Consider the following 27,223-nt stretch of genomic DNA (forward strand, 5'->3'; position numbering starts at 1 on the left):
CACCCCGCTGCTCACCCGTCCCTTCCCCCACCCTTTGTTTTTCACTACCTTCCCCTCTTCAGACCCCCTTTCTCACCTCATTCCCCCTGACCCAGTAGCCTAAAATGCCCCGAGGTCCCGAGAACGTACACAACACCCCCAAGGCGACCCGATCTCCATCCCTGCGAGCCCCGTCTTTTTTTTTATATGTCTCAGCAACAGGGAAGATGCTGAATTTAGGCAGGGCTGGTACCTGGAGATTTTCCAGCTTACAGTCCCTCTCGCAACGGGAGCGCCAGCCCTGCCGCATGTCCCGCCGGATTGCTGGACCGCACTGCCTCCTACCCCGGGGGAGGGCAAAGTCTTCGCGGCCAACTTTTGGATTTTGTTAAGCGCGGAGTTGCAAACTTGCCAGCCTCTGCCAGGCTGGAGTCCCCTGGAAAAGTCCTAGGAGCAAGTAGGAAATGGCTTTTTGGCTGTCCGCGGTATTGCTCAACATTTTTGGACGCGGATCCCGCAGCTCAGGAGCCGTTCCAGACAACAGGACTTGGACAGCTTTTTCTGGAGCCAGCAGCGACAGATCTAGGGAGGCAGCAGCAGTCCCGGGGTGCAGCCGCCAGCCCCCGGGGCTCGCCCGCTCCCCGTCGGGGAGGAGGCTGCGATGCAGAGGCGGGGGCGATGCCCTGGCCCCCACCCGCGCCGGGAGCGTGTTTCCAGCGCTCCATCGACGGCATTTTCGACGCGTCTCTTGCAAACCTCCGGTTTCCTAGCGCTCCTCCGGGGCCCAAGGCTGCATGCCCGGGGAGGGCTGGGCATCGCCTCGACCCTTACGGGGACCGACGGACCCATTCCCGGGGCTGCAGACACATCGCTCTCTCTTGGTCCCACAGCTCCCAGGTGTGGCACCACGTCTGTCCCACTCCGCACCCTCTCTAGACCCCGCGCCCTCGGGGTTCGTGCTTCACCTAAGGGAGAGGGCTGGAGAAGAAGCACCGGGTCGTAGCTCCGTAGGGAGACACGTCTTTGCTCTGCTCCTCTCCGTCTCCCGTACTTTTTTTTTCCTGGCTACCTCGCATTAGAAAAAAAAAAAAGTCTCTCCAGCTTGGCAAAGGCTTTCCTATTGTTTTCCAGACAAACAGCGAAGTGGCTGGGAGCTGCCATCTCTGCTAGGTTTGCTCGGTGTCTTGGGCAGCCTTTGATCTGCAGCGGCTCCAGCCGTCGGGCCCGCCGAGGGGCGGCGGACCGAACAGGAGTCGCGGCAGTGCCGTTTCCCCGTTCCCTGAGGGCTGCTGCCTGGGTTCCCCGCGGGCAGACAGGGTCTGTCAAGCGCCTGCAGCCTGATGGGGGCTTGAGGGTGTGAACGTAACTCCACCACCACCATCCACACCCCACTCCCGGCTGGCTGTAGAAGGCCGCTGTCTCCCCGACGGGACACACAGGGAAGCGGGGTGGCTTGTTATGCTCTTGGCATCTCCCAGGGCCGATGCAGAGCCCAGCTGGGTTCCCAGCTCAGCTGACTAAACTCTGTGTCCTTGGATGGGGCAAGAGACAGGATCAAAACAAGGAGACAGGCATCAAAGATTCCTCTGTCATCGGCTGATCAAAATCTGAACTGTGGAGATCCGACTTTTAACTCTGGGTCTAGAAATGATCTAGAAAGAGCTCCCAGCAAGGGACTTCGGGTTTAGCTTCTAGTTAACAATAAACATTTTAGAACGGCCTCAGCTAAACAGCGGTTCAACCAACCTCAAAGCTTGGAAAAAAAAAGTTTGAAGAAAAATGAGACCTCACAAAACACTGGCATTTAGGAGTCCACAAGTAAACCAAATCTGTCAGTCTGCAGGCACTGTCTCGCTGCTTCTAAAAGAGATCCCTTGTTCTGGTACTCTTCTCCAGGCACTGAAGAGCAGGAGGTGTGCCAGTCCAGTTGCCATCAGGCATTGGGGCTATCTTTACTGTTGATAGCTTGTTAATGTATGGGAAATCTTCATGTGGCTCTGAGGGTAATATATAAGTATTAGGTTTCAAGAAAGCAGGAAGTAATAAATATTTTAATAAAATACCTCTCTTCTGTACTGCAGCATCGAGCTAGGACTCAAGCACAATGAATATACACAGAAGAAGTCTTGCATAGTGCAGACCTCGCTGGTTATTTCCAGCTATACCAGTTGGTCTAAAGAATGAGGCTTAAATGTATAACTTGATATAATCCTTGCCTTGCTTTCATTCTTAGTTCATCATGACCACAATGGCACTTTCGCACGTGAACACTAAAATTTTTAATAGAAGATGTTTTCTTTGCTTCTTTTAAAGACTTAAAGACACAAGAATGACTTCTGAGAGGTGATTTTTCTTGGTAGTAGGCAAGAATTGCTGATAATTTAAAAAAAATCCCTGAGCCACAAAGCAAGCTGTCCTTTCTCTCCCTCTTGCCTTGCTCTCCTGCTTGACTCATTTCTTTCAAGCTAATAAGGCTTTACATGGGCACCCAAGGGAATAGTTTACAACAGCTAGGCTTCCTAGCTCCTGTGGTCAACAGATATGGATAGTTTTTTCCACACAATGCTTCTTAACACATGAGTTGGGATCTGACGTGTTCTTTGATTCTGAGAACACAAGTAAGGTGTACTCCTTGGAAGTGACAGTTTTGGTGTTGGTGGGTTTGTTTGTTTGTTTGTTTGTTTTGGTTTGATTTATTTTTTGTTTTCTTTTCTGTTTTCTGAGACAGTCTGGAAAATCCTCTTTGGATCAAGTGGGAAAATTTAGACTTTGCAATTTCCCCTCCCACCTTTAGCTTCTAGACTGAGGGACTCTTTCCTTGAGGATTAGGCTGAAGAATTGGGGCTGACTAGAGGGCAACCATTGCCATATGTAGGAGCCCAGCACTGGACTATTCTTGATGCATAGTTATTTCTTGGGCTTTTCTTGATGCATAGTTTTTCCTATGTACAGGCTATGCTGGATTCAAATACTTGTAAAGGGATGAGGAACAAACCTCATTTTTGGAGAATGTTTATACCAGTCTTTTTCACTGAAGACTTTTTCTTTTGTTGTTTAAACCTTTTGCCAGTGAAACCTTCAGAACCACATGTTACTGCTGCAGGGCAGTGCTGCTCTTGCAGACAGTTGAGTTTGCAATCTGGGAATTGAGAACCAAGAAACGTTTCAGGAGGTCCTGACTGAACATTTACATTCAGATGCTGACAAACACCGCAAGATGGAAATATTTCTTTCTTTTCTTAGGTTTCCCTTAACTCTTCCTGGAAAAGATCAGTTTTCCCAGAAGGACAGACTGCCACTCTGACAAAAGCACCACTGAAATTACCCAGCCCTCTCATAGCAAGGGTAATCACATCATTACGTGCCAAGATCTGCAACCCAACTGTTCTATCCCTAATGTAAATATAGAGCAAATGGGACCAGTTTGGTTTTATTTTATTTTTTTTTTATCACATGAAATTAAAATGCAAGAATTTTGAATTTTATGTTGATCTAGGAGACCTAGATTTTTAGATTCTATCTGGTACGTTGAAGACTAGCGTTGCATTCTATTGGACAAGAAATTTGGCTCATTATTGTGGATCAACATTGCCATCATGTGGCCAAGAGGATGAACTGTAGTGACTGGGTAGCTGGCAGGAAATCAGCCCAGTCGTTTGCAGTGTTCTGGTAGATGGACTAGTTTTCTCTCTTGAAAGAGGTCTTCCGTTAATTTACAGCAGTATGAAAAAAATGTATACCATTGGCTCTTCTGGTTCCTCTTCCTTTCTTTCTCTTTAGGTCATGTAGAGCAATCACCTAGGAATATAATAATTTTTTAAACACATATTTCCATTGGCTTTCTGGACATTGATTTTACCTTTTCTTTTGTGGTACAGTCAATGAAACCTTACTTGGTAGTAAACCAGCACTTGACAGTTAGTGTTTGGAAAACTGACTCCTTGCTGATAAGTTCTTCAGATGTTATTTTTCTGTTTTTTTTTTTTTTTGGTTTGTGTTTGGTTGGTTGGTTGGTTTTGGGGGATTTTTTATCACTAAAGAGCACAAGAGACATACCAGGATTTCAGTCAGATCCTTTGAAAACTTATATAAATCCAATGACTCTTTTACCCTGGGCAATCCCCTGCAAAGAATTTGGCAAAGCTCTCATGGCATCACTTAGCTTTTACTCTACGTGTCCATGTTTATGTATTAGCTAGCAAAGTCCAAGGTATGCAGAGAATTAAGGTTGGCTCAAACTTACATCGTATATGTTCTGTTAATACTGGGTTTCAGCTTGCATAAAGCTACAGGCTTCAGTGAGGCTACACCAAGTTATGGATTGACGGACCAGTGTTAGGAACTGAACCTGATGTGCTTATCTAGGGCTGAGATTTGGATAGTTGAGGACAAAGATAATTGATCTGCATAAGGAAGGTAAAAAACTAAATAAGTGCACACAAAAATGTATGTGATTGTAAATAAACAAAACCAAGACAACTGTTCCTGCTTGGTGTTGTGGGCATGAGCAAACTCTCTCACGCCCTAAAGTGTGAAATTACGCCTATGCTAAACCTTGAGTCTGGCAAGAATGTGTGAGGATATGCTGGTGATGGGACTTCATCATGCTTAAGTCAGATTCATGATACAACTAAATTCAGTTAAAATAGATTTTGAATACAGACGAGGGTGAATCCTCAGTACATTATTCTGTCTTTCACAGTGAGGAAGTGTTGCTTTGGTCTTGATGACATTAACAGGTCATTGAGGAAAGATCAAAGCTCTGGGTTGTGAAAGAATAGCCAGATGGAGAAAGCAAATTTAGTTAAGTTACTGTGTTTTTAAACTAGGTTGAGACACTCCTTGATTTCAGCAACAGCCTAACCAAGACAGCAAGTTCAAAACAGCACTTTGGAAATGCCATCACATTTACTTACTTACACCAGTAAGTCATGGGGCTTCAGTCCTCGCTTACACACACAGCTCTGCAACAATGCTAGTCCACTTCAGCAGAGCTTCTGGTATGCAAAAGATAAACTAGCTTTGTTTTTTCTCCTCCTGTGCTGCATCACTTGCACTGAACAGTCTGGTAAAACAACACAAAAGGGGGAGAATGCTGTGTTTTCAGAGAGAAAAGGGAGGGAACTTGGCGGACAGTGAGGTAACACCATCTTATGGGTCTTGGAAGGCTAGGAGTTAGATCAATTAAGCAGACCATGGTAAGTCTTTAAAGAGTTACAGTGGGTTACTTTATCAGAAAATATTACAGGACATGAATGTGCTAAAAATGAGTAAGGAAGCTGAAACTGAGGGAATTCTTTGATATCCAAGAGTCTGTTATCAATGAGACACAGATACATAAACACATGTCAATTATTGTCAATTGAAGAATCAGGCAAAAGGCCTTGTCTCTGCTGAAATATTTTTAGCTGAATTTCAGAAATAGTTTGTACGTGTTTTTGAGGCTTGCAGTTTGTAAGTCTTGTAATCCTGCTTCTGAGACCTTTATGTTTGATTTGAGTATCAAATACTTTTGCTTTGCAATGAGTGCTGTCTGCTCCACACATTGACAGAGGAAAGCAAGACTAATTCAGAAACACTCCTCAGCATGTTGAAAGCATTTAACTCCCACACGGCAATGCCAGAGTTGTAACAACTAGTTGCACCTACATATTTTCCTGTCTCAGCATCAGGAACTGAATACTAGAGGATGAATAGAAACTCTCCAGAACCTTTGAAAAGCAGCCTCTGTCTTGGCACATCATCCTTTATTTAACTCCTGTCTGTGTTTCAGGTTAGGGGCTCTTCCATGCAGTGTTTTTTTAATTTATATTGTCTTTTGGCCAAATCCAGTTGCTACTAAAGTTAACAACAGAACATCTGTTGATTCCAATGGGAGTAGGGACTGTAGGAACTTCTCCTTTAGAAATTACCTAGCAGGATGCTTGAGGGTTTTATGTAGAAATGTTGTTAACTGGCACGAAAATTACATAGATGCTTACTGCTGTTGTTGCTTCTACAAGAGAGATACCTTAGGATTATGTGTTTGAAAGCTGAAATAATTGCATGTGATCTATGACTCTCCACACTGTTGGGGAGAAGAGATGTTATATGAGTAGCAGTGCTGGCCTACAGTCTGTCGTGGATTTATTTCATTAGAAAATTTCAGCATATGTTTTAAATAGCATGTTGCTTGATCAAGGGAATTCCTGCTAAATAGGCAATAAGCACCATTGTATTCTGTAAGCTATATATATACATATGTACAATGGCAAAACAGAAATATCACTTGGGATTGTACTATTTGTAATAAGAGTGGCTTTCAAATGTGCTTTTTCTCCCATAAAAAACACTTGCAGCTGAAAGGTCAGAACTTGCTGCCTGAAGCTGTTGCATCCTCATTGATGCCTGCAAGAGAGCTGTCTCTGTGCAGAGGTGTTTCTGTAGGCTCAGTTTTGGAGGCAGTAGTGGGCAGCAGAGCTGCTTGCAGGTCATTTGAAAGGGGATATACCGGGACCTGGTTCCTTACATTGGGACTTGGTTCCTTACACTGCCAGTTGAAAGAAGGGGTTATGGTGCCTTAGCTGCCTGTAGTCTGTGGCCACATGTATCTCGTGGGCAGTGGTGTGAGTCTCAATGGGCTGTGGGTGTGAGCTGGGGTCCCTGGGCCGTTTCTCTTTGTGGCACCATGAGGAGTGGTGGGAAGCTCTACTTGGGCATTGCAAAAGAGGGGTCCTGCTAAGTCTTATGCAGTTATCAGTCCATTAACTGGCTCTCTTTCCTTCTCCTTTCTGTTTCAGTTGTTGGCAGCTATGGGTACTTCCCCACGGATGTTCTTGATCCTGGGATGTTTTCTTTCAGGTAATGTTTCCCAGTCCTCTAAGCCTCTCCACCCCTAATTCTTAATGAATTTATATTTAAACTTGCTTTTATTCTGCCCATAATAACAAATACCAAATGGTTGCCAGCTGGCTACAGACATGGTTTTCCTGCCTTTTCCTTAGGTAAGCTTAGACAAGACCTACTAAGAAGGCAGTACTTTTGCTGGCCCAGGTTGCCCATTTCAGCACTCCTATGCTGCTGTAACCTCCTCCCACCCAATTCTCCTGACTGTGCAGGGAAAGTGAGCCTGCCTACCTCCAGCTGTCCCAAGTGCCCTGCTGGGGTTTCTGCAGCAGCATGGTGCAGGCGGGGCTGCCTGTGTGGGCTCCCCGCATCCTCCCACTCTGCACCACTGAACCGCACTCGCCTGCCCAGCTCCCAACATCTGCCGAGTGAATGGTGATAGGAGGGGAGGGCAGGCTTTGCCACAGGCTGCCAAATATAGAAAGGGCCTGTAGACTGAGGTAACTTTGTGCAGGAGTGGAAAATGGTTTCAAAGACAGTCTGGAGTCCTGATGCTGATTTATTGCTGAGTGGCAATTTCACACTGTGAGCCTAGGTGCTTGTTTATCATGGACTACCCTATCTGTTTTGTACAGATCATTTGGTAGACTGAAACACCAAATGTATTTGCTTGGTGAATTCCCCATTCTTTTAGGATGTAGATCCTGTAATTTTCCTTTTGGATTTGGATCTGTTATGAGCCCACCTACAAATTACCTAGACTTGCAAACCTGAGCCTGTAATTGGAGATTGCATCTGAAAACCAGTGCCATCTACAACATCTAGTTCAGTGGATTGCAGTTTTATCTGGCTATAAAACTGTACATTTTGGCTAGAGGTAGACCCAATGCGCGACTTTTCAGTCTAAGCCCCTGCTCTGGCCCTCTGCACAAATAGAAATCAGATGTAAAGTACGGGTGTTAGTCTTGGGAAGTGGTGTTTAACTTTCAGCTGTGAGCTTACTCGAAGGCTGGCTTCCTGATCACGTCTGTAAGAAGCTGTGAGATACCTGTAACAAACAGCCAGGGTGTGGGATTCACTGGTCTGCAATAAAGCCTACCCACCTTTGGGGCTGGAAAGCTAATGTGTGAATTGGGAGCTATCTCTAACTTAACCTCTGTCTGTCTTTCACCTCTTGATTTGACAAACAGAAGTCAGCAAGCAAACACTTAACATTTCAAAGGAAAGCCATTTGCCATCCCTTGGGCAAAACTCTGCCTTTTGACAAGGGCAAATTTCCTGGGACATCAGCAGATCTGAAATAGTCAGAAAAATAGCTGCTCTGGATCCTGTCTGCTTCCTTTCACGTCCCCATGCTGAGGCTGTTCTGTGTGTTCATATGATATTTATTTGTGTCTTTTTGCAGGACCATTCTTAACATTTTGCCAGCTTCCTCTGCCGACTATTGTTCCCAATAGGAATGAAATGGTGGTACAGCTGAATTCCAATTTCACACTCAAATGCTCTGGGGACAGTGAAGTGAGCTGGCAGTACCCAGTGACCGAGGGAAGTCACAGGATAGACATTAGACATGAAGAAAACAACAGTGGCTTCTTCGTGACAGTGCTTGAAGTAGTAAATGCCTCAGCTGCTCATACAGGCTTGTATGTTTGCTATTATAACCACACACAAGTGGAGGATGGGGAAGTGGATGGGAAGGACATCTACATCTATGTGCCTGGTAAGTGCAGGGTGCCAGGGCTGTACTTGGAGGTTTGGATGGGAGAGGTGAACTGTGGATGTTCAGAAGAGGTGTATTGCTGGTGGCAATTTTCATCTCAGAGGAAGAGAAATTGACCCCAAGGCCACTGCCTAACATACAAATCAAGACCAGTCCCTGTGAATCTATGGATATGTTCCTCTGTGTTTTTGTTCCTCTGGGTTTTCGCTTTTTTGGTGAGAGTTTTAGTTCTCAAGAACAATGATGAACTCACAAGTTCAGACCTGAGGTCTTCTGACCACCAGGGGCTGAACAGTAGACCTTGGTGACCGGGTCAGCCCAGCTGTATGAGTATGTCCAGCCTTCAGGTTTGCCTGGCTCCCAGGTGGGGATTAGCATAAATACCAGTCCTTTCAGGGAGGACTTGGATGGATATTTTGGGATGTGTAGTGACTGAATCAGTGCCATGTATGATACTAAAGCAGTTGCCAGATGAGGAAGGCCATATCTTGTTCTTAACCTGAATTAGGCTTGAGCTGAGATCTAGAAAAAGCTCAGGTGTCCACAGGGCCTGGGAAGAGTAAAGCAATGGAGATGTCTCGGGGGTGACTGTCAGAAGGGCGGGAAAGAAGTGTGCTTGCTGGCTGGTCTGATGCAAGATTAAAAGCATGGTGCTATCATGCAGTGCCCTGTAATTTTCAAAGCAAACACAGCCTTCCCAGGCCCTGTGCTACATTTCTCTTTAGTGATGGAAAACCTGTTGCATTCAGAAGAAATGGCATCCCCTCTTTTTGGGAGTGCCTACTCCCAGCATTGCCTTTTCACCCCCTTGTTCAGACTGGAAATCTGCTTAAATGTTTTCCACACTCTCCACCGGACGAAAATCGTTATTGTCATAGCTCAGATAGGCACCAGAGGCTGAAGCATGACTGATGGCCTTTCTGGATGTTTCCTCGGCATTGTCCGGGGTTCAGGGGGAGAGGGGCAATACTGTAGGGCCAGAAAAGATCAAGCCACTTGATTTGCAGCAAATATTCATAATAGGAAACAAAAGAGAGAAGAAGAGATTGCAAATCATCCTGCAAAACTGCAGTGTTTTCTGAAGAAGATGATGTCTATAATGGCAAAGGAGACTCTGGAAGGGGAAAAAGTCAGGAAGCAGTAACAGGACCTGTTTTAAAGGCTGTTTTGCAGTGGCATTAAGTTTTTTCAGTTCATGATGTGTGATTCAAGGACAATGATTCTTCCAAGACTTTTTCTCCATTTCTCACAACAAATGTAAAATCTTCGCATTTGTTCTTGAAACAAGATGTTTCAGCAGAGGCTGCCAGCTTTAGCACGTGTATCTTGATTTCCAAACACCTCTAACCAAATCACCAGAAGAGGTTTTTTTATGTTAAGTAGTCTTGTAACTCACACAGTAAAGGAATATAAAGGCAAGAGATTGAAGATTTCTTCAAGAGGGCTTTTTAGTTTGGTTTTCAAAAGCCTCTAGACATCAGCCTACCAGAATTGCCAGGCAGAGACACCCTGTAATTTTTTCCACTCTCTAACCATCAAGATGTCATAAATGCAAAAACATATCCTTTTCTCCAAATTATAGAGGATGTCTCTGTTTCCACTCTAAACTTTGTCTTTACAATTGTTTTTTCTGCAATGAATTAGGAGGGCAATGGGTGGTAGCAACCCACTTTAGCCAGGGAGGATTACGTTGAGACTTCACACAATATCCTATTTTCACTAACAACACACAGAGAACCAAACTAGGTGAATCCTGTTTCTGTTTTAAATTACAGTGAGAAAATGAATACATGGAGTTGGCAGTGTCTTTGGAATGGAGCGCTGTGTTTGGAATATTGCTACAAAGAGCCTGCCAGTGCAGCAGAAAGTCTATTGTTGGAGGGATTTGGATTGCTATTTATTAAATTTTATTATAAAGCTTTGCACAGAAGCTTCAGGCTAGCAGGGATTATTTGTTTATTCTGAATGGCCAAATGGAGGGCCATGCTTTTTATGCATAATGTTATGCAATTATGTTTTAAACTCAGACTTTGGATTGGCTGGGTAGGAAAGTTGGCATGCTTTTTGTTGACTTTAAAAGAAATAAAACTACCAGGTGTTTGTTTGCTTTTTTCCTAGTTGAATACCATATTTTAAAAACCACATGCTGTGACCATAATTAACTATGTCTCATAACTGTAATGTTGGACATGTTAGAAATACATGAAGATAAGTACCTTGAACTATTTTTGATGAAATGTGGCTTTAGTGGCGTTCAACATAAACAACATGAAACTGACTTCTACTTTATTTGACTTGGAAAGTGGTTGGATTTTCATTTTACTTTTATTTTTTTTTCACTGCTTATATATTGGTTAGGAGACAGCTAGCAATACCATAGAAAAAAAAATTAACTTAAAATGAGTGAGTTGTGATTAATAACACTTAGCATTTTGGGGGGAGAATCTTTTGCCTTTTTCATCCTGCATCCTGAATTGTTACAAAGAAGCCCAAGTCCTTTCTTGTTTTGTGCTTAGAAGAAATCTCTCACTACATGTCACATCAAATAGCTAAAACGAGATACTGCATTCAGTTAGTAAACCTTACCTGCAATCTCTGAAAAACCGGGATAATGAACTTTACAAATTTAAGTTATGACCTATAAGTGGCCACTGACATCCAATTCTTGTATGTGGGCTTGCTACAAACAAGACAGTGTAATACTACATCTTGTTTTTTACAGACCCAGACATGCCTTTTGTTCCTTCTATACCAGAAGACCAGTTCATCCTAGTAGAAGAAGGTGATCCCACAGTTATCCCTTGTCGGACAAGTGACCCAGATGCTCAAGTGACTTTAACTGACAGCTTAGACAAGGCTGTGTATGCTTTATATGACACCAAACAAGGCTTCATAGGGAATTTTCCTGCGGGCTCATACACATGCAAAACAGTGGCTAAAGGCGTGGAGTTCAAGTCTGATGAGTTTCTCGTCTATATTATAAGAGGTATCTATTTCTGTTCATTTAAAATAAAAAAAATAGTTGTGTTCTTTCTTCACACTGTAAGAGCCATATTAGCACCAGCAACACACAGTTATATCACGTTTCCCCAATGATGAGCTCCTTGCTCCTCTGTCAGTATTGCCAGTTACTTAGTTGTGAGTTTGCTTACAATTAATTTTAATTTTGATAAGAATAAAGTGTCCCCAACTTTATCTCCTCTCCCATCTCCTCTCTCTCCTAAATGGTTGCAAGAAAAGACTTCTGTAGTCCATGTATTTTCATCTTATTTGCTGAAACATAACTTAAAAGGGTGGTATTTCTCTGTGGCTTTGATTTTTAGAACCTTGTGTGGCCTGAAAAACATCATGATTCAATTACTTTGAAAACGTTTTTCCTGGCCAGCAAGGGACTCTCAAAGACAGGCACTGATCAGCAAAATGGGAGATTTCTTTTATACTGAATGCCTTTTCACAGGGGCATTTGAGATAGGAACTTCTAATTGAAACTGTATGAGTGGATAATTTCTTTGTGGGATTGAACTTAATGCCTGTACACTTCATCCTTTAAATATTAATTGTTTAAATCAGTATAGATCAGCAGTAATTTTACTGAATTTTTCAGATAATTCCTCAGTAGAAGAAGTGAAATGGAAATCTCCCTCTGAAATTGTACCATGTGAAAAGAGCATTCTTTTTAAAACTAAATGAGGTCTCTCTCTCTCTTCTCTTAGCTACTTCACAGCTTCCAGTTGAAATTGAAGCTCTTAAAACTGTCTACAAAACAGGCGAGACCATCGTAGTAACTTGTGTGGTCTTTGACAATGAGGTGGTTAATTTACAGTGGAATTATCCCGGGAAAGTGGTAAATCTCTCTTTCTTTTTCTTTTTCCCTCAATATTTCTAGTTACTTACTGGGAAAGAGGGTGGGGTTGTAATATAGTCTTCTCTTATCTGAATGAGGACAGCTGAGGAGGGAAAACAAAGTAAGTTCTTCAAATTTTAAGTTATCATAAAGGAAAGTCAATCCCAAAAGTTAGAGTTTGCTGTTAGTAAGTATGCAAAGCATGAGAGGAAAGTGAGGTATGGCTAGCAGTCCGTCCTCTGAGGATCTGTCTTTCAGGTCTTGTGCTGCTTCAAAAAAAGAAATGTGAAATTGGAAAGACCTAGGTGTGTTGGACATCTCAGTGGAGCTCTGCTGCTGAAGATCTGAACCTCTAAAATGGTTCTCTTAAACTCTGGTTCTCAGGCATAATAAAGGACAATGAAGAATCATATATTCTTAAGTGTTCTTCATTATGCAGGTATAAACTGAAACGACTCTTAGAGTCACTGTAATTATTAACTAATGAGAAACATCTAGTAAGAAAATCTTAAAACTTTTGGAGAACCTTGAAAATTTTCAAACTGGTGTGACATATTTTTGCAGTGAAAAATTTTATTCAGTGAAACTTGGTTAGAGCCCGTCCCAGGCAATTTCAGAGTATCCCATGTAAAAAGTCTGGTCACTGAAGAAATGGAGTAATTGAAGTGTACCTGGTTGTGAAACACAAATCCCATGTTTTATTTAAGTAAGTTATGAGTCCAAGAGGAAAAATTATTTGAGAAAGTTTTGTTCCATTTTCCATCTTACACGTCATAGTCCCTGGTATATGCCACCTTTCAAAACTAGCCCAGGAATATTTTTTGTTCCAGCCTCTCATGATAACACAGTCTGCCATTCTCACCATCCTTTTACTCACAGGAGTCTTCTTCTTTTCAATAAATTATTCTTGTTTTGAGAGGAGGCAGAATCTAGCATCTGGTTAGATTATGATGTGTTTTCAGCTCAATTACTTAAGCAAGTTTTTTTTTTCTTTCTCCAAACTACAGAAAGAAAAAGGTCTGATAAAACTTGATGATATCAAAGTCCCATCGCAGAAGCTGGTTTACACCCTGACCATTCCTGAGGCATCAGTGAAAGACACAGGGGATTATGAATGTACTGCTCGGCATGCAACCAAGGAGGTTAAGGAAAATAAGAAAGTAGTCATTACAGTTCATGGTATAGTTTGATTTTAGTGTCCCAAATTACTAATGCATTGGAAAACACCATTCTTGAAAAATGTTGCACAGTGTTGTTTACGCAAGGCTTTTTCCTTTACAGACAAAGGCTTTGTTCACCTGGAGCCTCAGTTTAGCCCTCTGGAAGCTGTCAACCTGCACGAAGTCAAAAACTTTGTTGTTGATGTGCAGGCTTACCCAGCACCAAAAATGTACTGGTTGAAGGATAATGTGACTCTGATTGAAAATCTTACTGAGATTGTTACTAGTTCTAACAGAGTCCAGGAAACAAGGTAAAAACCTTCAGACACTTACTTTATCATGCTGACTTGAGTTTCTCCCCAAAAACCTGGCACTGCTCCTGCTCTCTTTCCACCTCAGTTTGTTGCTTCTTCTTTAGTGGCATTTAAAAATAATTTATTTGTTTTCTACTCTAAAGGGCAATGCGTAATCTGCCTCTTCTTATTCTCTTCATAATACCAACCTCTTCAAGGTCTCTGAGCACTAAACCTATTAATTCCCTTCAACATGCCTGCATACCAATAATCTCTAGCTGTTTCCAGTAAAATCAGAGCTTTGTCAGGTCCCTGCAGAAAATAACTAATCCCACTTCTTTCTCAGTTTTATGTTGGTAGTTATTTACCACTTGAGTAATGACTTCATTTAAAGGTATGCTAGAAATGCTAAATGCCACTATGTTACAATCTCAACATACCCAGATTATATGTTTCACCAAAGTGATTTTTCATGCCTGCTTTAAAAGTACAAAAAAACTTGTATTTCTGCAGGTTTCAGAGTGTATTAAAATTGATAAGGGCCAAGGAAGAAGATAGTGGATACTATACTTTGGTTGCTGAAAATGAAGACGAGATTAAAAGATACACCTTCTCCTTGCTAATACAAGGTAAGGAGCCCCACAGCCTTTCCCACCATAACTGATGCCACACAGCAAAGACTTGATGCACTTACACACTGGATTGCCTGGAGTATAGATATAAAAAAGGCATGAACCAGGGTCTGCGGAGGAGTGTGTGTGTGCTGAGTCCCTTGAGCTCTTTTACCCTGATCCTGGCTTTCACTTCTGCACTGGCCTTGAGCCAAAAAGAAACTTTATTCTCTCAGCTAAGTTATTCCAGCTGACAGCAGGGCGATAGCTCATTCAGTATGACATGAGGACGTGGCAAAACCACAGGACTTCTTTTTCATGGCTCTAGTCTAAGATCCAAGCTGTCCTATGGGAGATAAGCACTTCCTGGATGAGTCTGGGTCTCTAGCTATTGCTAAGTTGTTGGCCAAACAACACCTGTCCTGCTTTGAATTTCAAGTTGTTTTTTTTCATAAATGCTGACAAATATTTTAACAAACTCCTGACTCCTTCCCAGTTCCAGCTCTGATCTCAGCCCTTGTGGATGATCACCATGGCACTACAGGTGGGCAGACAGTGAGATGCTTGGCAGAGGGGACCCCACTTCCTGATGTGGAATGGCTGGTTTGCAAGGACATTAAAAAGTAAGAGGAGTGGGTGCTGTCTTACCTAAAATATTATGTGTATCCTCAATTAACTTAATGTAATTAGTTACAGTACCACGTTTTCCTCATCAAGAGCCAGTAAGTTTTAGATAATTTTTATTTCTTTTTAGGGGCATGTTGCTTATATTTCAAGAGAGGTTACCAGTGTCCTTCCTATTACATCTTATAGGAGAAGAAACAGTGCATCAATTCAGCAGGTTTCTCTCACAAAAACTTTGTGTTCAATAAGCCAAGTTTATGGATTTCACAGTCCTGGTTTGAGTAAGGACCTTGAAAAGTAGCTGTCCCTCCACACAGGGAACTTTTTTAGTTTCCCAGATAGTTCAGTCTGCCTCATTAACACTGTTGTGTGCTTCTAAGTTTTCACTTGTGATTATTCCCCCCTAATTATAATTTTCATCATCAAAGTATTTTAAAAACATGGAGTAATTACTTCCATTTTTGCCAGTTCCAGGTTGGCTCTTTCTGTGTCTACTGCAAAGCTGCTTTCTCCCTGTGGTATTATCCAACAGAGAGGGGGATACCATGCATGGAAGAAGGCTAGGAGGCCTTGGCACTTCCGAGCTGTGTTCTGCTCTCATTTTACTAAAACCTCTTAGTGCCTGATGGGGTGGTTGTCTTCCTAGCCCCGTCCCCAGGAGCCTTGTACAGCACTAAGGATTCTGGGAAAAATAGGGATCCATCCAGTACCATAACTCCATGGGATACACAGTGACACCAAGGTCAATCTCTACCAAACCTGCTGGGCTGCATTGTTGGGCCCTCCAGTCAGAAGCAGTAATGAGAATCAGAAGGATAACTATTATGAGGGAACAAAGGTGCAGGCTTTCTATAGAGGCAGTCTTAACAATTTCTGTCTTTTAAAAGGATTGCTGTTAGCAGAAATTTGCAGGGAAAGGTAGTTCTTGTTCTGTTCACTCTTATTTATCCGTGCCTACAGCCAGTGCTCATTTCCCCCATTATTCTTCTCTGCAGGTGCAGCAATGACACCTCATGGACCCTTTTGACTAACAATATCTCTGATATACACATGGAAGCCCACCTGGATGAGAAAAATGTGGTGGAAAGCCAGGTGACCTTCCAGAAGGTAGAGGAAACCCTGGCTGTGCGATGTGTGGCAAGGAATGACCTTGGTGCCGTTACTCGAGAACTGAAGCTTGTGGCTCCTAGTGAGTTTGCTTTTTCCTTCTGTGAAATTATAGCAGTCAGTTTAACCCCACTCTAACACACCCCAGTTCAATCTTAATAGATAAAAGTATGAATTGTTGTAGATAATTAATTAAAATGGATTTTTTCTTCCACCCTGAGACATCTGAGGATGAGGCATTTTACAGGTCTTTATGGTGCATCTGTTTTTTGTTTATTATGTGGTTCCATGATTCATTTTACCATTTTACTGCCACTGGCTATCGGGACATTCTTCTAGACAATCTGTATTTGATTTTGAAACAGGAAGGCAGAGCAGCTCTGGGCTTGGAAAGACTTTACAGTCACCAGCCTCAGGAACTGCTCCTACCACTTCCGCAGGACATAGGAACTACAATGACAGGCGAGGTGGATGTCTTATGTGTGTGTCATGTTCCTCATGGCTCAGGAGGAAAATACTGTCTGTCTTTTTACTCCACAGCCTTACGATCAGAGCTAACGGTGGCTGCTGCAGTCCTAGTGCTGTTAGTGATTGTGATAATTTCACTGATTGTCCTAGTCATCATATGGAAACAGGTAATGTAGAAAAGCATTTCAGTTTGGATGCTGAGCCCTGCTGGGTTTTGATCTTGTCTGAAGTCAAGCACAGGACTAATTGTTGGGTCTGCATTCAATGTGCTCTGCAGAAGCCAAGGTACGAGATTAGATGGAGAGTCATTGAATCTATCAGCCCTGATGGCCACGAATACATTTATGTGGACCCAATGCAACTGCCCTATGACTCCAGATGGGAGTTTCCTCGAGATGGGTTAGTGCTTGGTAAGTTTTGTCTAAGGGACTAACCTCATTATTCTCTAGGGATAAAGACAATTAAGGACAACTCTGAGGTCTGTGTTACTGGGATTTACAGTGGAAGTTACGGTCACAAAGTCCAGAGTGTCTCTGTGCCTGTCTGTTCTCCTCAGTTCTCCTTCCTCATCCTCTTCTTCTCCTACAGTGGCATCAGCCCTGAAGTTCTTGTGTTAGTGTTTCCTGTGCCTCCATTCCATCTCTCCCTCAATGTGTAGTGCCCACCTCCATGCAGTTTAGGGGGATGCTCTCAGCATTAATTGCCCTCTTCAACACTCATGCTAATACATCCAGAAGAAAAAATCAGTATTTTCTGTTTGCAACACATTTATATGCTTATGTACAGAGGCCAAGGGAAATCTGCAAGTAGTTAAGTAGTTTTATTAAAAATATTTTTTAAATTATTAATCCATGCCAAGCATATATCAATAACTGCATATTTTTGTGCCTACTGTCCTTCTTCCTTCTCCTTCTTCTTTCTTGCTTTGTTATTCCTCATTGGAATTCATGCAGAATTCAGTCATAATTACTTCTTCGAGGCTGGCCCAATGTGTCTTTTTTATCAATTGAAAATGTAATGATTATAGAAAATTTCAATGTTCCATACAGATAGTGCTTTAAACATACAAGGCTTCCCTCCCTTGGAGGTATCTCTGCACCAAGTTGCATCACAAAATAGAGGAGAAGAAGATGAAATATGTTTTTTGTTTGATATATTTTAAGAAATGTGCTCCCCTGGTGCAGTTCTTCTTCCCCGTTACAGAGAAACAGTTGATGTTAATTCTTGAAAGAAGCAGCACAAAAATTTCTGGTTCAGGAACAATATCCTTTAATTAAATTCGTGTTGCTAATTGAAGACTAGGGGAGGATGGATATTTAATGGAATTATTTTATTACAACCCAGACTTTAATTATATGCCTAAATAGGATTTGTCAGATTTGAGTTGGTAAAGACCACCACTGTGACTTTGTTTCCCTCTGACTCATGAGCACCAGCCTGCTTCAATGCCTTCTTGTTTACAAGTATATTCAGGATAGTCAGTGCTCTAAAAACCAATACTACATATCCTTTTAGTAATCTGGACTGCACAAGCTTTCTTCTTGACACAGTTCACATTTATACCTGCTGACAGTTTTACCATATTAAATGCTTGCTGATGGGGGGGACCCTCTTTTGTTTCTGTGGCTGATAATCTTGTTTTGTGCGGGTTTTCTCTTATCTGAGTGGGAGATGACAGCAAAGCTATTACACCTTTAGCTCAGGGAGGCTCTGAAGCGGGTTACAAACACATTTTGCCTCAGCCAGATGAGCATTTCCCATCCTAACTGTGTAAGCCAGCTGGCATTTATTTGTTTTTTCTAGCCAATAGTGCCTGGAGTGCAGTGCTGTGTTAAACGCCAACTTTGAATGTTGACTGGATGAAGCTTCAATTGATGAATTTGGGTTACACTGCAAATTTCCCTTTGCAATCACTGCTCCACAGTGTATGTAGTGCACTGCTGTCTGAAGCATTCAGCAGCCAGTGCAAGCCTAGGAGATGCATAACAGAAAGAACAATGCAGTAATGCCATGAGCTGCTTGAACACCACTGCCTTCTCCTGGATCTGCTGAGAAATGTCGAGGTTCCAGCAGGACCTGTACCTCCTCCTCTGGCTGATACAGCAGAGAGCAGGGCCTTTTGAGAGTCCTAGCTCTGTTGCTCAGGAACCTGGGGTGGCTGTAGAGAGATGGCAGAATTGCTCTCATCACTTCCCAGCAAGCCACTCATTTTTCCTGTTGACTTTGTTAAAATGAAATGCTGGTCTGACACAGAATCAGACCTATGCCCATTTGCAAAAGGCAAGTTAAGATTCAAGTCACACGACACTTAGAGATGTCATACCTAATTCCTCATGAGTCTAGAAACTGACTTAGATTGTAAAGCTTGGCACTTGTTTGGCTTTTGATATAGGCCAAGAGACTTAACAATTTAATTTGAGGTGGGCTGATCATCCCAGTTCAATTTTAGCCAGAGGCATCCAGTTGAGATGGCTGGATCTGGAACAAATTCACAGACTTCACCTTTGAATTTGTGTCCTCTGAGCAGAAAAGCAGCACTTCTTTTGGCAGTGACAGCAGATTAGCTCTATGAATTGGTAGAGAGGCTGAAATAGCTGCTGTTCCTCCACTAGTTTGAAGGGTCTTGAGCTGCTGCTGTGTCTGCACAGTCCCTCTGTGGTGGCAAAGCAGATCACAGCTGTGCCTGTATACTGAGAAAAGTAAACATATGCTATAATTTTGGGCTTCACTGAAGCAGTCATCAAGAATGTGATGGCATTACAGATGCTTCCAGTTCTTGAGCTCCCACCACGTTCCAAATTTCCAATGTAAAAGATACGGGGCTTGGGCTACATCTGCAGAGAGGGTTGAAAAGGGGAAATAGCAGTGATGACTCCCTACCACTTAGGAAGTGCTCTCACTGTCTCCACGTGCACTCCGGCCCAGAAGAGGTGATGAAGAGGGAGATATGTGCCTTGTGCTCAACTAACAATATGGTTTGGGGAGGAATTGGCTTGTGAAGACAAGAAGATCAAGGAGCATCAACAAATACCATCACATTCTGAAGGGCTGCATCCTGCCATATGGCTCCCAGACCTTCAGTCTGAAAAGTTTCAGGGGCCAGATTTCAGACTCAGGTGTTTTGAATTAGTCTGAAATGTAGTGGGAAGCTTTCTCACATCCTGATTTGGAAGGATAACCTTTGGAGCACAGGAATCTTGAAATCACATAGTTTCTGTGGGCATGACAAACTACACTGTCATAATCTTGGAGAGGTTTGTCTGTGTTAACTCAGCTAAGCATTCTTAAACCATTTTTTATGCTTGTTAATGATGCTAATATCTTTTGGCTGGAAATTCTCTTTTAAAAATGTGTATACAATAAAAGTGGGGGCTGTAGCTAGAGGATAACAGAAACATGGCATTGCGTGCCAGATAACGCTTTTCAGAAGTGTAGAAGATGACAACTTCAAACCACAAATGAATATCAAAGACAAAATGCTGTATATCTCTGAAGTAAAAGTCACTACTTATTCTTTCTGTGCTGAAAGTTAAAAAGTAACATAAAATTAAAAAGAGAGTTTGTCAGGCATACGATAATATCCTGGCATCTGTACCTCATATACAGGTTTGTTCACTGAGTAAGTGTTGCCTTGACAAACTTGGTCTTCAATGTAGAAGCTATGAAATATAGTGTTTTACAGTATGTTTATTCATATTTCTCTAAAATCTCAATCAACCTGTACACAATTCTTCTGCAGGCTGTATCTGTATTAGAAGACAGGATATGATAATCTAAAATTTTTGTCTAAATTGATTTATGAGAAAAGCGTGTATAAACATTAGCTGTTTCCTTACAACACTTGGAAATTTGCAATACAATTTATTCCAGCAGATGAAACACAGTTGTACATTAAATTTCAGGGAAGTTTCCCCTCATACGTGTTCAACATGCATTTCAGCTTCTTGCAGATCTGAAATGGCCCTGCCTGTCTGTTTCTGAATGTGCTGTTGATGTGCTTTAGTCTGTCTTACTGCTTAGATCCATCCAGCATTATATAATAGACCAAAACTACAGCTGAGGGATCCAATTCAGATTTTTAAGTCAGGAACATGACTGTATTGTATTCAGGTCCTGACTGAGGCAAAGAGGTCAACTTAAGTCTGGGACAATTAGAGAGGATAAAGTGAAGACGACAGGGCACAGGAACAGATGAATTTGAATGAGTTGAGCTTTCAGGTGCAGGTGTGCTACTGATATTTGCTTTCTTGTTCTTAAGAATTGTACTTAATGACAGCATTTTAGATCTGCTTTTCCTGCTTAACAACAACATCAATAACAATAATACGAGTGATCTGGCTGTGGGAATCTGTTCTTTCCACACAAGAATCAACTCATAGAGGAATGACAGAAGGAAACGAGCTGAATTGCTGTTCATTTCTGAAATAAATAGTGCTCTCCCTTGTATTCAGGTCGAATCCTTGGTTCTGGTGCATTTGGAAAAGTAGTTGAAGGGACTGCATATGGATTGAGTCGTTCGCAACCAGTGATGAAAGTAGCTGTGAAAATGCTGAAACGTAAGTTGTTGGAGTTCCATTTCCCAAGCTAGGGGATGGGCAAGGTAGGGCACATTCCACAGGGCTATTCAAACCTTCCTTGTGTATAAATTAATTCTTCTTATATGAAGTAGAAAATGAGTGGTGGAATGACTGAAATTTAAAATTATACTTTAGGCTGCTTTATGACATTTCAAGACAGAAAGTACAGAGGCTTCTGAAAACATCCAAAGTTTGGGTTTAGCTGAGCAGCCACAATAACTCAGCAAATATTGAAAAAGATAAAATAACCATGAATGTTTGTGAACAAATGAGAGCTACACAACAAAGGAGAAGCAGGCAAGCCTTGTGTAAGAATCTTAAGTTCACTGAAGATTTTCTAGTTCATGAAAGCTGAGAATCTGATGCAGTGATTCTGGAGGAATCATGGGAAGCTTGTTTGTGTTGAAATGAGCAGCTTGTGGACTGCCTCTGTGCCACTGTACCACTGGAGAGGGAAAAATAGGCTGGGTCAGCTATTGAAGGTGCATCAAGTGAGTCCTTTGTTGATTATTTGTGACTCCTCTCCAAATCTTAAGAAAGACACATATCAAGTAAAGGATATAGTCTTCTCCAAGAAACCATGCTAGCAGTGCTCCAATGAGGCAAGCAAGGAGAAATCATTTGTTATTTGAAAAAGGCAATTTCTGTGTTTTTTCAACAGCTACAGCTAGATCCAGTGAAAAACAGGCACTCATGTCTGAACTGAAGATAATGACACATCTTGGCCCCCACCTGAATATTGTGAATCTGCTTGGAGCTTGTACAAAATCAGGTGGGTTTGGCTGACAAAATAAAGGGTTTTACAAAATCAGGTAAGTTTGGCTGACAAAGGTTTGCTGTAGGGTCATCATTCACTGTTTAACAAGCATACAGATTTCACGTAAAGGATTTAACAATAAATATAAACAAATATAGGTTTCACAAACCTGATTGTTATTTGGTAATAGTTGCAGTCATAACTTAGTAGATAAAATTTATTAACTCACAATAATTTTTATGTTTTATAGTCTATTTTCTACTATTTTTGGAGCCTTCTTTGTTTGTTTCTGTAGAGTCTTCTGGGTTTGTTTTTCAAAGACCCCACTCATCAATGCATAATTATGCTTTATTTTAACAGGTCCTATTTACATAATTACTGAATACTGCTTTTATGGTGATTTGGTGAACTACCTGCATAAGAACAGGGACAATTTCCTGAACCGACACCCAGAGAAGCCAAAGAAAGATCTGGATATCTTTGGGATGAACCCAGCTGATGAAAGCACAAGAAGGTGTGAAAAAAAGGAAAAAAAAAGGCGACTTGTGACTTAAGGAAATGTCATTACTAACACTCCATTTCTCTCATCCAGTGGTTTAAAGTTCTCCCTATTTTTTCTCGTTAGACTTTTATTTATCAAGTTTCTTAGGTCTGGAAAGGTTTTAACACTTTTTGTTCAATCTCTCTGACATGTGTCCTAGTTTCATGTTTCCAGCATGTAGAGATGCCTGCAGTCCAAGGACCACCGTGGGTTCTCCATAAACATTCTGACATCCCAAATAAGACTTTCATTAATAAATCACAGCCCAGTGTTCATTTTTTTCCTCTCTGTAAAAAAACCTGTCTCTATCCACCCAAGTTTAAAAGTAAAGTGCATCTACCTGTTTCCTTGTTTCCCTTCGTGGGGAATTTCCACTGTCTAAAACTCCTTCCCTTCTACCAGCCTGGCAGAGCTTGTTCTCCAAGCTCAAGTACTCTCCTTTATCTACCAACGGCTTAGCCAGTCTCAATAGCTTCCTTACTGTCACTGTACACCCCACAGCTTTTTCCAGATGACGGTGGAGGAAGCTTGTCATCATTCGTTCAGCAACAATGCAGTGCCATAAAATTAGCCAGGATTTAGAAGGTGGAGAGATATTCATTCCAAAAATCACTCAGACAAATAGATCAACTGACTTGGTAGCTGTGTACAAACAGGACTATGCATCTGGACATGGGTTTGTTCAGCAAGACTGGATTTGACGCAAACTGTCTGGGTGGATAAATGACATTTATAATTTGGAATACCTTGAACTAAAAGCCATAGGTAGTGATACTTGAGCTCAGTGGGATTTTGGGAATTAAGGCAATACATGTTTACATACCTGACTATTGAAAAAAGCTTGTGTTTAACTACAGTGATGCACAGTAACATGTACTAATAAGTGATGGTTGTATTACATACATGATACATGGTTATGTTATAATACATGATCTTTATCTATTCCCTATCAAGAAGCCAGTTCTTATATCTTACAGCAATACAATTGTACACCATAAAAGAACTATTAGATATGCAGGATGCTGTGGCAGGGAAGTCACCTGGGAAGTACTAGCTGATACACCTATATTTTTGTCCAATTTCAGTTATGTGATATTATCATTTGAAAACACTGGAGAATACATGGACATGAAACAAGCTGATACCACTCAGTATGTGCCTATGCTGGAAAGAAAGGAGGGATCTAAATACTCTGATATTCAGAGATCTGTGTATGATAGACCTGCTTCATATAAGAAAAAATCCATGTCAGGTAATGTAGAACTGTCTCTTCTGCATATATCATTAATACAAATGCATATTGCATAAACACATATCTTATTTTGGCCTTCTAAATAGATGTAAACTGCTCAGCTCTGTTCAGCAAGTGTGTGAGCATGAGGTATAAGCTAAAAGCTTGTGCTTTTATTCTTTCGTTATGCTCTGGGGATAGGAGTGCATGTTGCTGGAGCAGAAGGGGTCCAGTTGTGTATTTGCTTCTGTTCTGAATGCTCTGCAACAGGGCTGTAGGCATCTCTGGAGGCAGTGATTTTGTCACTCTTGTAGTTTGCAAGATTTTAAGCAATAGCAATGGTCAATAATAATAGTAATTTATATTGCTCTGTTTCCACTTACATTTCATATTAACTGACACTTAAACAAACACAGAACACTCCTAAACACTTTCCTGGATTATATAATGAATATAATGAATACATCTCATTCCCCACCCCTGTTCTAAGAAACCAAATATGCTTTGCTTTAAAAATTGGCACCGTCACTTCTGCCTCTAGGCCTCGGAAACTGAATCATATCCAGTCCCAGATTTACACGGCAGACTAATGTACCCATGTTGTTCTCTAGGACAGTCAGGGTAAATGAATCACTGAATTTTGACTGTTTTTTTGCTGATATCTTTCATAAAAGAAATAAGAACTGTTGCCATAGAATTCCTGAACCTTTTTGTTGGTATTGGATTAGTCCCAGTGAATACTTGCTGGGAAACATAACAGTGTTCAGCAAAAGTAAATGGATAATAATGTACATGCATGCACAAAAAACTAATGAAGGCAAGACCTCTAAATGAATGTTTTGTACTACACACCGAGTAAACAACCTGTGTAACATTACAGTGAGCCTTTTTAACTTCACTTTTTCCCAGGGGAAAAAATTACAGACGGGAGAAAACTCAAACCCTTTATTTAATGCTCCATGTTTTTGAGAATGCAGCATGTGCTAGTGACTGATGAAGACATTAAAACTGGTTAGTTATTACGAAAAGACTGTTTTGGTCATGGTACTCTGCTAAAATCATCAGCTCAGAATCATGATAGGTAGGGGAAGATGGATGATACTTTCACACTCCACAGCACAAACACGTTTTTCTCTTCTTTTCAATAGAATCAGAAGTCAAAAACCTTCTTTCGGATGATGGCTCAGAGGGACTCAGCCTACTGGATTTGCTGAGCTTCACCTACCAAGTTGCACGAGGAATGGAATTCTTGGCTTCTAAAAATGTAAGTAAGTAAAAAAGTAAGTAAAATGGAAGAAAGTGTAAAAATGTCTTTTTCTCTAACTATGGGTTTCAATTTATATTTTGAAGACTTGACACAATATAATATTCTTTTTGGAAGTGTAGACAGATTTCTCATTTACCTGGAAACAGAGATCACCACGGTGGGAAAAATCAAAGCAGCAATCAGTCCTCTTCTCCTGCTGCAGCCTGTGACATTAGTGGAGTCAGTGTCAGAGATGGTGGAGAATCAAGGCAGGGTCTGGGTGGAGGGTCTGTACAGCCACAGACCAGCATGGTCAGAAGCATAGACATGTCATTAGTACAGGATGGGTAGAATGGGAAAGGATGGCATCACTTTGGTCTCCTCCCCACTACAATCTATCTGCATAAGACCTCACCAGTTCTGTGGGCCAGTGCCTCCCTGTCCCTATTCTCAAGGAATACAGGCACTTGTTCAGATCAACCCCTTCTCAGGGATCTTTGTAAGGGAAATGGTCCTCATGGAATTAGCATGTCCTTGAACAACTTTATTTCTCCCCATACAGTGTGTGCACCGTGACTTGGCAGCTCGTAATGTCCTCCTGGCTCAAGGAAAAATTGTGAAGATCTGTGACTTTGGGCTGGCTAGAGACATCATGCATGATTCCAATTATGTCTCCAAGGGCAGCGTATGTACTTAATCAGTAAAGCTCTGCTTTAACTGAAATGAAAAGTGTCAGTTTTAAATGCTGTTTCATGTTCTTGCCATTCAGTGTTGCTTACACTAATTGACCATTGGGATGAATGCTCCTCAGAACAATTTTTCTTCAGTTCATTAATTCCTGTAAATTTTCTAACTCTGTTTTAAAGCCAAAAAGTACTTGGCCGCATTCAGTACTTCACAGTACTTTTTTAAACTGGCAAGTTTTGTGACTGCATAAATTATTAAGGAACTGACAGTATGATATGGAAAGAGTAGTGACATATCAAACAATGACATATCAGATCTAGTTCAGCAGTGCTGGATTTTGTATCATTCCTTTAATCAGCCTGGTCATTTGCTAGTGATAAAATGAATACAGTTATGTCTTAATTAGTTTTTGTGGGGAGCAACTAGTAACATTGCTTATAATCCTGGTACCTCTGTGTTAAATGACATGAAAAATAAACACTAGTCAGGTTAACACAACTTTTCTTATAGAGAGAGGTTATTCCTGGCTATCAAATAACAGTTGGAATGGTAAGCATTTCTTTAATGACTAATCTGTGTGGTTTGGGGTTTCTTTCTTTCTGTTATAGACTTTCCTCCCAGTAAAATGGATGGCACCTGAAAGCATTTTTGACAACCTATACACAACATTAAGTGATGTCTGGTCTTATGGCATTCTGCTGTGGGAAATATTTTCTCTTGGTATGCACAGTGAATTTTTTCCTATGTTTAGTGATTAAGATTTTTCAGTTCAAACTGTCCTACATGAAGTATTTAAAATTCTACAGTAAAAATGCACGTGTGAAATCCACCGTTAGTTGTTCTTCTATATGGGGTTTCAGATTCCAGTGTGAAGTGAAATGTCCATACTCCCAAAGTTCTATTTGTTTCTTTTTGTTGTTGTTTGTTTTGGTTTTTTGGTTTTTGTTTGTTTTTGTTTGGGTTTTTTTTGTTTGGTTTTTTTTGTTTTTGGTTTTTTTGGGGGGGGGATTTTGTTTGTTTGATTTTTTGCCAGATACTTTTTTTTACTTTTTCTAGAAAATTGAAAAACTGATTGAAAATCTTTTGTGCAAAAGTATTGATGCGATGTACCAGGACTGATTTTCTAACTAATATGAGAAGCAACATGTTTCTCCCTTGCTGTGGGGTGCCTGGGCTGCAGCCCAGTTTAGTGGCTGGTTTGAAACAGTCTCTTCGTATGTTTCACAAGAGCATGTCTTAGTCCCATTATGGAATGAAAATAAATGTCAATCTTCTGGGACACTGATTTCTCATTTCCAGGTCAGCACTGTTCACACAGTTGGTTTATGGCAGTGTAAAGTGGTTATGACAATATACAGCAGTTACAGACAACGTACAGTTCCCGTCTGGGAACAGCCTGGCTCTTTCCTCTGCCTCATTAATTAGTCCCATGGACAGGTGACTGACCTGCTTCAGCAAGTGTGCGTTGCCCAGATTTACTGTCAGCAGAATTAATTGTGCCTGTATGGTAACTACTGCTGCCTCTTAGCAACCCCAAGCCTAATGTTATTTTC

The 27,223-nt window shown here is 41.4% G+C and overlaps 1 protein-coding gene across 2 annotated transcripts in view; it reads left to right on the forward strand.

Moving 5' to 3' along the window:
- PDGFRA (platelet derived growth factor receptor alpha) overlaps window positions 1-27,223 on the forward strand; it is a 35,291-nt gene that overhangs the window by 1,353 nt on the left and 6,715 nt on the right. For both annotated transcript variants that reach the window (XM_027735918.2, XM_027735917.2), the window contains exons 2-19: window positions 6,759-6,819; window positions 8,210-8,524; window positions 11,247-11,510; window positions 12,238-12,368; window positions 13,376-13,547; window positions 13,650-13,839; window positions 14,335-14,450; window positions 14,929-15,055; window positions 16,052-16,245; window positions 16,704-16,798; window positions 16,909-17,041; window positions 21,083-21,187; window positions 21,870-21,980; window positions 22,326-22,479; window positions 23,592-23,758; window positions 24,886-25,001; window positions 25,546-25,668; window positions 26,279-26,390. In XM_027735918.2, coding sequence (XP_027591719.1) covers window positions 6,771-6,819; window positions 8,210-8,524; window positions 11,247-11,510; window positions 12,238-12,368; window positions 13,376-13,547; window positions 13,650-13,839; window positions 14,335-14,450; window positions 14,929-15,055; window positions 16,052-16,245; window positions 16,704-16,798; window positions 16,909-17,041; window positions 21,083-21,187; window positions 21,870-21,980; window positions 22,326-22,479; window positions 23,592-23,758; window positions 24,886-25,001; window positions 25,546-25,668; window positions 26,279-26,390 — 2,674 coding nt within the window. In that variant the 5' untranslated portion in view covers window positions 6,759-6,770. The remainder of the gene's footprint in view (window positions 1-6,758; window positions 6,820-8,209; window positions 8,525-11,246; window positions 11,511-12,237; window positions 12,369-13,375; window positions 13,548-13,649; window positions 13,840-14,334; window positions 14,451-14,928; window positions 15,056-16,051; window positions 16,246-16,703; window positions 16,799-16,908; window positions 17,042-21,082; window positions 21,188-21,869; window positions 21,981-22,325; window positions 22,480-23,591; window positions 23,759-24,885; window positions 25,002-25,545; window positions 25,669-26,278; window positions 26,391-27,223) is intronic.

The sequence above is a fragment of the Pipra filicauda genome, unplaced genomic scaffold (assembly GCF_003945595.2).
Source record: "Pipra filicauda isolate LSUMZ 115617 unplaced genomic scaffold, ASM394559v2 scaffold116_size3395265_pilon, whole genome shotgun sequence".
NCBI classification, from domain to species: domain Eukaryota; kingdom Metazoa; phylum Chordata; class Aves; order Passeriformes; family Pipridae; genus Pipra; species Pipra filicauda.